The sequence below is a fragment of the Dipodomys ordii genome, unplaced genomic scaffold, assembly GCF_000151885.1.
Source record: "Dipodomys ordii isolate 6190 unplaced genomic scaffold, Dord_2.0 Scaffold4, whole genome shotgun sequence".
Classification (NCBI taxonomy): Eukaryota; Metazoa; Chordata; class Mammalia; order Rodentia; family Heteromyidae; genus Dipodomys; species Dipodomys ordii.
This window is the reverse complement of record NW_012267220.1, coordinates 5,243,004-5,257,370: the sequence shown is the minus strand read 5'-3', so window position 1 is coordinate 5,257,370 and position 14,367 is coordinate 5,243,004. Positions and strand designations below refer to the sequence as shown.

The 14,367-nt window shown below is 35.5% G+C and overlaps 1 protein-coding gene across 1 annotated transcript in view; it reads left to right on the top strand.

Moving 5' to 3' along the window:
* The window catches only part of Cbr4 (carbonyl reductase 4), a 12,961-nt gene extending 436 nt beyond the window's left edge, over positions 1-12,525 (top strand). The window contains exons 2-5 of the mRNA XM_013024606.1: positions 2,243-2,363; positions 3,419-3,555; positions 5,178-5,312; positions 11,815-12,525. Of these exons, the coding sequence (XP_012880060.1) occupies positions 2,243-2,363; positions 3,419-3,555; positions 5,178-5,312; positions 11,815-11,993 (572 nt within the window). The 3' untranslated portion in view covers positions 11,994-12,525. The remainder of the gene's footprint in view (positions 1-2,242; positions 2,364-3,418; positions 3,556-5,177; positions 5,313-11,814) is intronic.
* The last annotated feature ends 1,842 nt before the right edge of the window (positions 12,526-14,367 follow it).

Genomic DNA, 14,367 nt, shown 5'->3' with positions numbered 1-14,367 from the left:
GCCGCCGCGGGCCCCCGGGCCCCCGCATCCCGCCCAGCCTCGCCCTGCGGCCCAGCCCTCGTGCGGTGCTCCGTCAGACAACGCAAGTTTCGGACCCCAGCTCGGCCTTCCGAGGGGCTGGGCTTACAGGCAGCTCCCCTGGCGCCCCGACACCCCCTTTTTTATATCTATTAAGACGAGGTCTTTGCCCTGGCTGGCTTCAAACCCCAATCTTCCCCACGTGATCGGTGCCAGCCATCGACTCCCGCCAAGTGAGGGGTTTCATCAGTGAAGCCCCGAGTTCCAAAAGCTCCAAGGAATCATGTCAGCGTAGACATACTTGGCCAGCCCTAGGCCAGACATAACCATTGTTTTAGCTTCTTTATTTCCTTATATTTTAGAGTGTTCCGATACCCGATTTTACTTCTGTTTGGATTTTGCGCTGGAGACACCGCTTCAGATTTAAATTCGATCCTTTTCTACACTCGTGATAACGGTATAATTCTTTCTGAGACAGTGTCTTGCCCTGTAGCCCAGCCTTGTCTTCCAGGAGAGATTCTCCTGCAGTCTCTCCCAAGTTGTTGGGGGGGTCACAGGCTGGTTGGTACTAGAGCTGCCTCTAAACTATTGCAAAATCTGGGGTAGGTGACACAGAGTTTCATGAAATTTCAGCCATTAATGCTGGTCCATAGTCTTTCCCAAAGTGAAATGTTTGAACTGAGAGTGTGTTTTGAGGGCACTTAAAATATTTTTTTTTTTTTTTTTGGCGGTTGTGGGACTTGAACTCTGGGCCTGGGCGCTTGTCCCTCAGCTCTTCAGCTCAAGGCGAGTGCTCTACCACCTGAACTACAGCACCACTTCCGGTTTTCTAGTGGTTTATTGGAGATAGGAGTCTCACGGTCTCTCCTTCCCGGGCTGGCTTTGAACCGCGATCCTCAGATCTCAGCCTCCTGAGTAGCTAGGATTACAAGCATGAGCCACCGGCGCCCGGCCTTAAAATATTTTTTACAAGTACATGTTTTTGAGAGGTAAATTTTGCCTTTAGGAAAAACATTTTTATTTTCTGTGTAGGTGTAATTTTAGTTTTTTTAATAGAAATATTTAGCTTCCTGTATTATCTCTCCAGATGGGCAGACTTGAATAATAGTCATTATATGAACGAGGATATATTTGTAGAGCTTAAGAAAAAAAAAAGCCATGGGTGGTAGTGAATGCTTAAAATTGCCACTCCTAGGAACAGAGACAGGAGGATTATGAATTCTAGTCCAGCCTGGGACTCCATCTGAAGAAACAAAAGGCTGTGGAGTGTGGCATAGTGCATGCATAGTATTCCTAAAGTCCTGGGTTTAGTCCCCTAGTACTATACTACAGAACAAAACTCAACTCTGTCCTTCATCCTTGGGGTCCGTGTGGAACAATTTAACCTAAAAGAATGCCAAACAAGGGCTGGGAAGGTGGCTCAGTGGTAGAGTGCTTGCCTTGCATTCATGAGGCTCTGGGTTCAATTCCTCAGCACCACATAAGCAGAAAAAGCCAGGAGTGGTGCTGTGTGGCTCAAGTGGTAGAGCACTAGCCTTGAGCTGAATGAGGGACAGCCCAGGCCCAGAGTTCAGGCCCATGACTGACAAAAAAAAGAAGTCAAACAAGGAATATAAACCTTGTAAGAATATTGAATTTGTTGCATGAGTTCGGTGTTAAGGCTTTATATAAATCTTACAAAAGCATTGTGAAATTGAAAAAGGCGCCCCACCCCAACTTCTAAATTAAAGACAGTGTAATCGTTTTATCTTTAAAGATTTTAAAATGCTTTTAAGAAAAGTTTTGTGAAGAGTCAGGGTTTTACTGAATTGCCTAGACTGTCCTTGAACAGCCAAAACAACCAAAAAACAAAGGAACAACCCAGAAACAAAAACTCCCATAATAACAAGAACAAAAACACACCTAAAAAACAATACCACTGAAACCAATTAAAAAATTACCCTTTTGGGTAAAATTGCCCAAGAAGTGCTCATAATCTGACTTAGTGAAATTGTAGCCCTTTATATAGCTCCTTCAAAATAAAAATATTACCCTTCTATAATGCTGCCCACTCCCATGCTGGTTTCGTTAGACAAGTACACGACAGCAAGAACCCATGATTACCTTTCATATCTAGGTTTAACACAGCTTTATTTTATAATAAGTGCTTGAAAAGTGTGTGTTAAGTGAATTCAAAATACAAGTTACATTTTCTAAGTAATTCTCTTTTAACTTTATTTTGTAGGAGATCATTTGGCCTTTGGTTGTGATGTTGCTAAAGAACATGATGTTCAAAATACATTTAGAGAGATGGAGAAACATTTAGGCCAAGTAAATTTCTTGGTAAATGCAGCTGGTGTTAACAGGTTGGTCACAGATTTGAGTAAATATTGAATGTCTTAAAAAAAATCTTTTTAGTATGATTAGTATGAGCTAATGTCTTAAGCCATTTTTTACTTCTAATTGGAAGACAAAGTACATGGTATAAAATTTTATTAATCCACATATTTTTTCTGTTGTATTGAAATAAATGTCCAATTTGATCACTTTATACATTGTAATTATCCCCCGTATTGAATCACAGAATGTTTCTTGAAGCTGCTTAATTTTTTCTCAATGACTACTTCTTTATAGAAGTAGTAATTCTTTGTCATCATACATACATGCTTTGCTTCTACATGAACTTGATACTAATGGAATCAGAGGGCAGGTTTGTTTTTTTTTTTTTTGGGTCCGGTCATGGGGCCTGAACTCTGGGCCTGGGCGCTGTCCCTCAGCTCTTTAGCTCAAGGCTAGTGCTCTACCACTTGAGCCACAGCGTCACTTCCGGCTTTTTTCTTTTCGCTTATGTGGTGTTGAGTAATTGAACCCAGGGCCTCAAGCATGCAAGGCAAGTGCTCTACCTCTACCACTGAGCCACCTTCCCAGCCCTTCTTTTTTTAAAATACAAATTTAGGAGAAAATATTGAGAATAACATACCAGTTTTCTTAAGCAAGGTGAAATTGACAGTTGCTTAGGCCTTTCAAAATTTATTGGCTGCTTGTACTATTAGCAGTTAAGGATATTTCACATTCCAGCCCATCAATTGTTATTTTAGTGGCTATGAAGCCCTCTTTAAAAGGATTTTCCAGGTATTCTAACTCAGAAATAAAGTACTTTTTTGGGGTGGGGTCGGGGGCCTATGAATATAGTTTAATGGTAAGCACTTGCTTAGAATATACGAGGTCCTAGACTCTATCCTCAACATTGCCAAAAGGAAAACAACAGCAACAATAAACAGGCAGTAATGAAACAAAACATTATAGAAAGATAAATTATGAACAAAATCATAAAGTACTTCTTATACTGTATTTTAATCAAAATGCTGCATATATTTTGACTTTTAAATTTGTTTATTTACATGCCGTTTATCTTTTGTAGGGATAGTCTTTTAGTAAGAACAGAATCTGAAGATATAGTATCTCAGCTTCATACCAACCTCTTGGGTTCCATGCTGACTTGTAAAGCTGCCATGAGGACTATGATTCAACAACAGGGAGGGTCTATTGTTAACATCGGTGAGTTCCCACCTTTGTGGGTTTCTGACTATCCTGTTTTACTATAAAAACATTGAATCTGCTAATTTGTACCTTGCTTGAAACTTGGATGAACTTTAGTATTGTCTGTGGGGAAAAGATTCAATGAACTGATGGTAAAACAAGAATCACAAATTTACATCCCTATGAGGGTGAAATGAGTGACACTGTCATGTATTAGTAAATGATAAAAATGTGTTAGATAGATGACCAAACACACCTACGTTCAGTGTCTGCTGGTATGGAATGGGTAGGACTCAGATCCAGTAGATTGCAAGAATATGGTCCCAAGTTTTCCATCAATTTTGATTTTTAAGGAAAATTGAGTAATTTAGATGATCATGTAAAGCCTATCAAAATATGAACAAATTTTTTAAAAATTGTGGATACTGTGGACTACACAAATAATTACTGCAGCTCAGTGGTCACTGATAGATCTAGTACAGAGGTTTATAGAGACTTTAAACTTCCGGTAGATTAGTGAAGAAAGTAAACTGTCTCTCCAGTCCAGGGAGAAGATAAACTGTGGAGCTTGTTCCTGTAGAACTTAGAATGCACGATGACTTTAAATTCTTCTTCAGCTTAGAAATTTGAAAGAAGTAGCATGCCATTTGCCCTTTATTTTTAAGTGGTAATACCTTTAAAGGCCACAGAAGAAGGATGCTGCTGCATTAAGGCAAATGATCTAAAAATGTGCATTACCCTTAGTAAGAAGTGATGTATGACTGTATGTATAGGCACATATTATAACATTGGGCTGGTTATTCATGAACAGGTAGAATGTTTTCCTAAAGTAAAGTTACCTTATTAAGTTTAATGGGGTTCTTGCTTTATTTTATAAACAAGATTGATGGTGTAGAAAATTATTTCCCCACTTCTGTTTTATAGGCCTTTAGTTGTAAAAGTTGATGTTTGCATTAGAAAATAATCCTTTCATATTTATTAGATGAAGTCAGAAGAATTTTTAGCAGGCAGTACAAGTTATGATATATAACTGAGTAAAAAATTGTACTTTTATGAAAAGTTTGTAATTAAAGCTTTACCAATTTAGTTCAGATTTAGTTCAAATGAAGTGTCTTTTAGGTAGAGGTGCATACTTGTCTGTGGTTATAGAAACTTAACGAATCAGCCTTTGTTTTATTTTTTCTGGCTCCAAACGTTTTTGTTTTTGTTTTTGTTTTTCCTGCTGGAAGCTATTATAAGTTACAGAATTTTTAGTCAGAGATTAGAATGGGTCTCCTTCACTGCTTTTCCTCCTTTAGTGATACTGGAGATTGAAATTAATGTCTTGGGCATGGTAGGCAGGTCTCTGCTACTTGACTACAGTCCCAATCCAGTCTCTCCTGTTTAATAGGTCAGTTTGTAAGCCTGATTCCTGGCACTTGTGGTTTTACATCAGCTTATTTCAGATTCCTTTTCTGTATTTGTCTGGAGGAGATTTGGTCTTAAATCTTACTACTAATATAACAATGGTTAGCATTCTAATTTTAGCATAGGATAAGATAAAATGGGTTTTACCTTTCTGTTTGGTAATCCTATTGTTTGAATTTTCACATAATCCTATTAACTAGTTTGAATTTGATTACTCTTCTTTTTTCTTCTAGGAAGTATTGTTGGTCTAAAAGGCAATTCTGGTCAGACTGTGTACAGTGCTGGTAAAGCAGGATTAGTTGGATTTTCACGTGCACTTGCTAAAGAGGTAGCCAGAAAGAAAATTAGAGTGAATGTAGTTGCACCAGGTCAGTGAACACTTTTATTATTAAAATAAGTGAATTGATGATGGCTTTGTTTTACAGAGAAATATGTCATTAATTTGTCCATTCATGGTAGCCATTACTTGATGCTTGGGCAGAATGGCTCTCAAATTTGTAAAAATAAATAATGAACTGATGACTAGAATAAAATGCTTGTGCTTCATATTTTAGGTAAAACTTTTATTAAAAGTTTACATTAATCAATAGGTAAAATTTTTATTTTTAAAACTTTGCTCTAATTATGGGGTAATTTAAGATAATTAGAGATCATTTTTACCAATTATTTTTTCAGTTTAGAAAACTGTGACTCTAATACTCAGAGTAACTTGCATTAGATTACACAGCTAGTTTATGAAGAGCTTAAAAATAATGCTCCCTAATCCTTCCTTTCTATTACAAGATTTAAAAATTTTCATCCTCTTGTTACTGTGTTCTTTTAAACTATCTGGAACCTTTCACGTTTATGTGTTTGATGGTAATCCTGGGAGTTGAACTGCCAAGGATAACTTTTAATTTTGACCAATAGTGAAGCATTGAGTTTATTTCTATAGGACACTTGAGTGTTTTGTACTTCTTCTTTTTTTTCTTTGATTGTTTTTTGAGACAAGGTCTTGCTGTGGAGCCCAGATTGGCTTTAAACTAAGATCCTCCTGCTTTAGCCTCCCAATCCTTAGGTTGTTCTAGTATGTCATAATTTTAGGTTGAAGAGCTTTTGTGTTTACCACTTGATAGAATCCTGTTGATTGGTTTGCTCAGAGCAGATACTACTTTAGGTGCTATTTTTTTCCTGGCATTAATTTCTCATCTTCCCCTCTGCACAAAATAGACATAGCGATTTATTCTGGTCAAGTTTATGATCTAGTATTTTGGTATGACCTTTATTTCTTTTTTCTCATAAAAGTGTCTGGGGTCATTTTTGCTTCTCCCAGACCTTAGAAATCTAAAGAGAGACATCTGAACCAGCAAGTATATTCAATAGGGCCACATTCTATAATTGATAATAGCTTTTGACGTCCTACTCTAAAATTACCAAATCTAAGATACTTCAAAATTTTATGCTTTTTGAATTGCTGACATGGTACCACAGTGAAGATTCCATCCCAGACTTTATGTGATAGGTCATAGTTAAAAGGCAGGGTATAGAACTGTCTTATAAACTTACTTTGAAGCTATGTGCAAAAGGTACATATAAAACATAAATTAATTTCAGGTTTAGACTTAGGACCCATCCCTAAGATGTCTCATATATGCAAATATTTCAAATTTGAAAAAATCTGAAATTCTTCTGGTCTCAAATATTTCTTATAATAGCCTAACATCTTGGTATCTCTTAAATATAAAATCTTTCTTGTATATAAAAGTCTTGAAAGCCAAAGCAGTGACATAGTAATATGGAAAAGAGATATTGCTATTTATACCATATAGCTGGTCAAAAAAGATAAATGATATTTCCCTCAGATTTTATCAAATATAAATTTTCTTTGGCCTAGAGCCATTCACTTACCATTCATGAGTGTGAGTTTCTCTGTTCCTGTGGAGTTGATATTTTAAAAAGTGAGATAGGAGGCACAGTGTTAGAGCATTTGTCCAGCATGCACAGGACTCTGACATTTGTCCTCTGTAACACATAGACACACATGCATACACATGTACTTATACACACAATAAAGCATAGTGGGTACATTGTTACATATATACCTGATACTAAAATAGAAGTATTCTTGTTCTAAGTTGGTTGAGTGCATGTCATTTCAGTTTTTCTTGATTTAAGGAATGCTAGCTTAGTAGCTAATTGAAATCTCTTAAGTGTTCAATAAAGTAATACGGTAACATCATTTGTTGGACAGTGGCACCTGCTGGTAGTTTACAGTTTTTATAGTCAAGCCTTAAAGTCATTGTAATAAATAATAAATAGTAAGAGGAAGAAGTAGAGGAAAACTTGCAGATTTTATAAAGAAAGTGAAAGTATGATAATCAAAGTCCTTTGGGCCCAAGGACAGAGAGCAGGAACTGGAAAGAAAGAAGCATAAAGATGGGTGTGGGATATTTAGAGATTATCAGTATCTCTCTTTTGGCCTATGGTATATGTTGTAGAGACCTAAAGTGTTTGTAAGTAGTGCCTTGGGTTCTGAGTATATTTATAAATGAGGATTATGTGGTATAAAATAGCATTGAAATTTGGCAGGGCCCAGAGTAATTTATGACTGGAAACAAGTATCACATTTCATACTTAATTCTTGGTGAACTGATACATATACACAAATTTTTGAAAGCCATAGGTAGATTAGGGCAGAAAAACTATTCTATCTGATTCTGTGATAGCCTTGACACAATTGATGCTTATACATTTGTTTAAACATGTACAACTACATCCTAAAGAGTGAACCCTCATGTCAACCAGGGTTACCTTTTTTTTGTTTCTTTTTTTTTTTTTTTGCCGGTACTGGGGATTGAACTCAGGGCCTCATGTATGTGAGTGTTGGTGCTCTACCACTTGATCTATGCCTTCAGCCTGGGGATTTTACTTTCTAATGAATCACTGAGCTCACTGGTTGTAAGAATCTACCACCTTTTGCTGAGATATTAATAGGGAAATGGAGAGACAGTGAGATAAGAAGGTGTATAGGAACTTTCTGTACCTTTACTCAATTATTTGTAAACTTAAAATAGTTCTAAAAGATAGTCTATTTTCTAAAAAGTTTCAGATAATGATTAGATAAGTGCTTTTCTTATCAGCCATAATCTAAGAGGAAAAAGCAGTATGATGAATGAATTCTTCCCATACTTGTGTTTTTGGTCTGAGACTAGGACTTAAGCTTGGTACCTGAAACTTTCACTCATTGTCGGGTGCACAATGAATTGAGCCACACCTTGTCTTTTTTTTTTTTTTTTTTCATCCTTCAGTGTGGCCTCCCATACTTCCTTTACTTTTAGGATTTGATTGTAGTCTTCTGTAGTGGCTAGCAGCTGTCCCATGAAGTTTGTCATTCCAAGAATGTGTTTCATTCATAGGTCTAGGGAGAGGCTGTGGTAAGCCTTCTCTGATAAAATGATGTCTTTCTCTTCCAAGCTTTAAGGTGGAGGAAAATTGTTCCTGGGTGTAGAACATTGTGATTGCAGTCAGAGGGCACTGCCCAGCTGGACAACAGATCATATTTGTCATCTACAGAGCTGAATCCTGGATATAATGATTAATAAGACCTCAGTAAAAGCTTTACAATATTAACCTTTTTATGTTCCATATATTTTTCTCGCTGGGTTATTTTGGAGGCCAGTCTCTCCATAGCACATGTATGTGTAGGATAGATCATCTTTCCATCTTTCTGGGGTTGTTCTTAAACCTGTTTCCCTATCTAAGCTTTGCCTTTAGTATGTCTAGTCTTGTTCTAGAACATTTTTCCAAGATGGAAACATGTACAAATTGCCTCTCAAAAGTTGTATAGCCTTACTTTTCCTTAAAGGACAAACACTTAGAACTAATATCCATCAGATGTAGGGCATAGCATGGGTGAAAACACAGAGTAGCACCAGTACTTCATTGAATTGAAGCTATTCGAACCTCCAATGTAAGGCTTTTCAGGGAATCTGAATTTTTAAACTAGAGTCAAGAAATCATGACGACTACTTAATGAGGCATACTTTTCATATTCAGATTGTAATATGATGGAGCTAAAGGAAACACAGAGATCTTATCATTTGTAATCTACTTCATTTGATGATACAGAAACAACCATACAGTATTAGATAGTATATGATTTCCCTCAGGTGACAGCTTTAAAAATATTAATGGAGCAGGGAGCTTAATCTAGTTTAATATATCTTAATCTAGTCATCATTTTACCACAAAAATGGTTAGAAGTTGAGCCTGTAATTACCCATTACAAGTTCTTTTTTGAAAACCATTTGTTGTGTAAGTGTCTGTTTAGATTAAAATGTATCTTATTTTTCTGCCCAGAGTTTTCAGGAAGTGTTCTATACAAATTTTTCTGGAATTCAAGAAGATCTTAGACTAGAGAACAATAGTATCATGAACCCATTGGGAAGATAACATGAACTTCTTAATGTTACGTTTGTACTTTTAATTCATTATAGCAGATGTGAGGTGAGTTTTTTCCCTCGGGTACTTTATTTAGTACCTCTGGGACACCTTTAAAATTAAGTGTGTACCAAGACAGAAAACTTTGTGTATCAAGAACCCACATGAGCTGGGCACTGGTAGCTCATGCCTGTAATCCTAGCTACTGAGGAGGCTGAGATCTGAGGATCGCAGTTCAGAGCCAGCCCAGGCAGGAAAGTCTGTGAGACTCTTTTCTGTAATTAACCATCAGAAAACCAGAAGTCGTGCTGTGGCTCAAGTGGTAGAGTGCTCACCTGAGATGAAGAGCTCAGGGACAGCTCTTAGGCTCAGAGGTCAAGCCCAAGAAAGAAAGAAAGAAAGGAAGGAAGGAAGGAAGGAAGGAAGGAAGCAAGGAAGGGAGAGCATTTGTAGGATAATTGGATTGCCTATTGTTTATTGTGGCTCTTCATTGTAAATTGTTTCACTTATAATTTACTTAAAGTTCTGAAGAGTCCGGTTATCATTATATACATCAACTGCATCTTTTACTCTTTTCTTAAAGGTGAAAGGAAATCAAGAAAATATTGGTTTTCACATCAGTAAGATTTTTTTATAACAGAGGAAGCTATACTTCACAATATCATTTCATAGTGAAGCACAAATAATACAAAATTAGTTTTATTTCTAGCCCTCATTACAAGATTCTCAGAAATGAGTACTATGAATATTTTTTCAATAACTTTGTATCAAAACAAAAAATTATACATCTCATGTGGACAGTTTGAATAAATCAGAAAAGTACATAGTAAATATTATTTACCTGTAATTCTGGCATCTAATAATAATCAGGTGATAATGTTAATACTTCAGAAGTTTTAGTCATTAGTATATATTTGTTTTTTTAGTGATATAACTTAATTTCAGTATACGAATATTATTTTTTCCACTGATACCTATTATTCTGTTGTGAATATCATGGCTTTTTAAACAAGTTCCTTGTTGAAAGACCTTCAGTTTGTTTTTAGTTTTTCCCCAATAATTTGTCACTGTTGTGATAGACTTTATGACAGAAAAGCTTATGATTATTTATCACAAGTCTGTGAGGAAAATATTAAGGTTTTTATAAATGAAAGAGTAAATTACATAGTATTTCATAATAAACCAGTGGCCTAATTGAATCTTAATCTAGTAGTTATTTCCCTTTATAAATGACAGTATATCTAAGTTAATGACAGTATATTTAAGTTTGAATGATAAATTATTTACTGTAACATAAGCTAATTTGAAAAATGTTTTTGAAATTGTACATTGAATTTTTCCTTCGTGAGACTTTGTCTTTAGTCTGTTTCTTTGAAAAAGAACTTTAATTTTTTTTTTTTGTCATGAGTAGCATTTACCTTCTCTTTTAAAACCTAATGATCGAGGGATGGGCTTGGCTTAGTTAGGTCGAGTGCTTGCCTTGAACGCATGGAGCCCTGAGTTCAATTCCTCAGTATCACATACACAGAAAAAGCTGGAGGTGGTGCTGTGGCTCAAGTAGTAGAGTGCTAGCCTTGAACAAAAGAAGCTCAAGGACAGTGCCCGGGCCCAGAGTTCAAGCCCCAGGACTGGCAAAACAAAAACAAAAACACACACACAAAACAACCACCTAATTATTGAGTAGTGAATAAAATAGCTGTTATGGGTTAAAATACTGATAAAGCATAAAATAAATAATAAAATACTGATTAAGAATTTTATTAGTAATTTGTATTTATATGTCTAGAACTAATGTTAGAAGATTTTCTTAATTGACAGTTCTTTTGTAGTCATTTAGAATTGGCCAGTTAATATAAAGTGCTTCATACTGTAGAACTTTACATTTTCTTTGCAAGCTTTATTGTATACATGTACCAATACCAAGTAAATTTTGAATTTTTGTATTTCATCAAAATTAGGTATCTCCCTGGTATTTTTTCTTAAATACATGAGCTTTCCCATCATGAGTTACCTTACTTATAGTAAATGTTACTAATTCTTGTTGGAATTGCTAAAACAGTTATATGTCTACCTTTACAATCCCTTCCTTCCCTTAATACCACTTCTCATCCTCTACCCCAGCCAATTGAAAATTAATTGTTTCAGTGAGATTTTGGTTATACTTACATAAAGATATTGAACAGACTTACATAATAAAAGTTTACAAGTTATAGATTGCCCAAAGGGAATGGGTTAAATACTTGGGAGTCAGATACATTAGTGGTCAATAAATATTCATTGAATTAAAGTGAATTAATTCATGGACCTAATTACTTAATTGCTAACAAAATCCTGTATTTTCTAAACAGGTTTATTAATAGTCTCAAATTTTCAGGAGCAAATTCATTACTATTTAAGTTGAGTACCTGCTCGTAATTTACTCTTTCCACTAAATAAATATTTCTCTTTTAGGATTTATTCATACAGATATGACGAAACATTTGAAAGAAGAACATTTAAAGCAAAACATTCCTCTTGGGAGATTTGGAGAAACTATTGATGTGGCACATGCAGTTGTGTTTCTTTTAGAATCACCATATATCACAGGTCACGTTCTAGTAGTGGATGGAGGATTACAACTCACTATATGACTCAAGTTACTCAGATTTAATGGTGGTCAGAATTGAGGGCACACTTTGTTTGGTATTGATTTGATACAGTTATATACTCATATGGGTGACATTTGGTAATCATACATGATGCTACCAATATTGTTTTATATTTTTCTATGATTATGTGTGGAAAGAATAATGTATGACCAGTTGTATTTTATCTAAAAGGTATGTGGCACAGATCTTTATAGGATGCCACAATTTCAGTACACAGCAAGAGATATTAACCAGTATTAATTTATATATTTTGTCTCAAAAATAGAAAATTGCGTTCTCTAATTGTGATAATTATTTCGGTATATCAGGTTGAATTTTCTAGGAATTAACCTTTTGGGCTGTTGCCAGAATGAGAGTATTTCTAGAACTTTGATTAGTTATTAGTACTTTAGCAAACCTACTGATGTTAAACACATAGTTTTTGTTTGAGACAAAGACTCAGACTCACCCTGCTCATTTCATGTTTTTATATGTGTTTAACTTTTATCCACATTAAAAAAATGGCCCCAACTTAGATAAGGTGTGAATTTAGAGTTCATTTCCTTTTATCTTTCCCCTTTCTCTCCTCCCCTCCTTCCTTCCTCTCCCCTTTCAGATTGTTTTTTTTTCCCTTTGTACTTATTTATTTTTCTTTTTCCCTTTCAGGTTCTTGTTATATAGTTTAGGCTGGCCTCAAACTCATAATCCTCTTGCCATAGTCTCCTGGATTAGAGTTGATTTCTTATAGTGATATTACTCTACATTGAACTACTGAACAGAAAAATCAGCAAATTTACTCAGGAGGCTCAGATCTATGGATAGTGGTTCAAAGCCAATGTGGACAAAAAAAATCTTAAAGAGACTATTTCCAATTAGTTTGCGTGTGTGCGTGTGTGTGTGTGTGTGTGTGTGTGTGTGTGTGTGTGTGTGTGATGGGGCCTGAACTCTGGGCCTGGGCGCTGTCCTTCAGCTCAAGGCTAGCACTCTACCACTCGAGCCAGAGTGACACTTGTGGCTTTTTCTGCTTATGTGGTGCTGAAGAATCGAACCCAGGGCTTCCTGCATGCAAGGCAAGCACTCTACCACTAAGCCATTTCCCAGCTCCCCACTTAGCTTTCAAAAAGCTGATTGGAGATGTAATTCACCTATTACATATAAATTCTCAAAGATGATGAGGATTAATCTCTAAGGTTTCACTATCTGGTACAGTAATGAGCTGTATAGATTTGTGAAGTTAATGAGTACATTTTTTTCCACCCAAAATATCAGGATAGTTAGCTTCTTAAAAATAGTATAAGAAATTGGGTATAATGGGGTACTCCTGTAATCCTAGAATTCAGAAGGCTCAGGCAAGATCCTGGTTTGTGTCATGAGTTTGAGGCCAGTCTGGACAACATAAACTTTTACAAAACAGAATGAACAGTATGAGAAACATAATAGTATTTTATATTTGTGAATATAGCATTTTTTTTCTAAAATTTTAGAAAGATAAGTAATTATAAACCACCATCAAAATATTAGATAATGGTGAGTTGTCTTTACCTGAAATAGAATATTAATCTTTTATTTTCTTTAAAAATTTTTTTTTGTGTTTTTGGAGATTAACCTAGAGTTTAGCAGATACATTCTGCTGCTACTGAGCCGCATCCTTAGCCTGAAAAGCATTTCGTCTGAGAAGAGAAGACACAAACTGAATGTAAATGGTCAGACAACATCCCTTTTGCACAGAATTGTGGGGAATAATGTACTATCGCAGAGTACTGGATTCATGTTGGTTTTTATTTACCATTTTTCAAAATGACTTAAATACTGTATTTTAAAAGCATCTTTTTACAGCTGGTTTGAAGTTGAACATTATATTATGTACTCAGATTTAATTATACAATGAAAGTGCAATAATGTGAATAAACATACTAATGCATTCAAAAAGCTCTGTTCTAAATCAGCCTTCTTTATTCCTAAGAAATATTCTTAATTCATCCTTTACTTAGATGAATATATTCAGGATATGTGAATGTATGTTAAGTGGAAATAAAGTTGGTATTGAATAAATTGTCTATTAAATGCAAGGCATGATGCTATACAAAATTTATTAGGCACATTTCCAGGCACATATAGAAACTATAATACTCAGAATACTTTCAAATGTAATGCTTGTAAGCTGGGTCTATTTGTGCTTACTCATGGCAGGCTTTAGTTCCCTTTACTGGACACGCTATGTTCTAAAATCATCAATGAGGCTGATTTGACTTCCAAGTAAGAAGATTGCAATGGAAGAGGGCAGCACTTATTTAAAAAGGAAAGAATATTAAAAAAAAACAGCAATGTATTTCATTAAATTAATGACATTGAGATGTAGGTTGCCGATAGTCTTTAC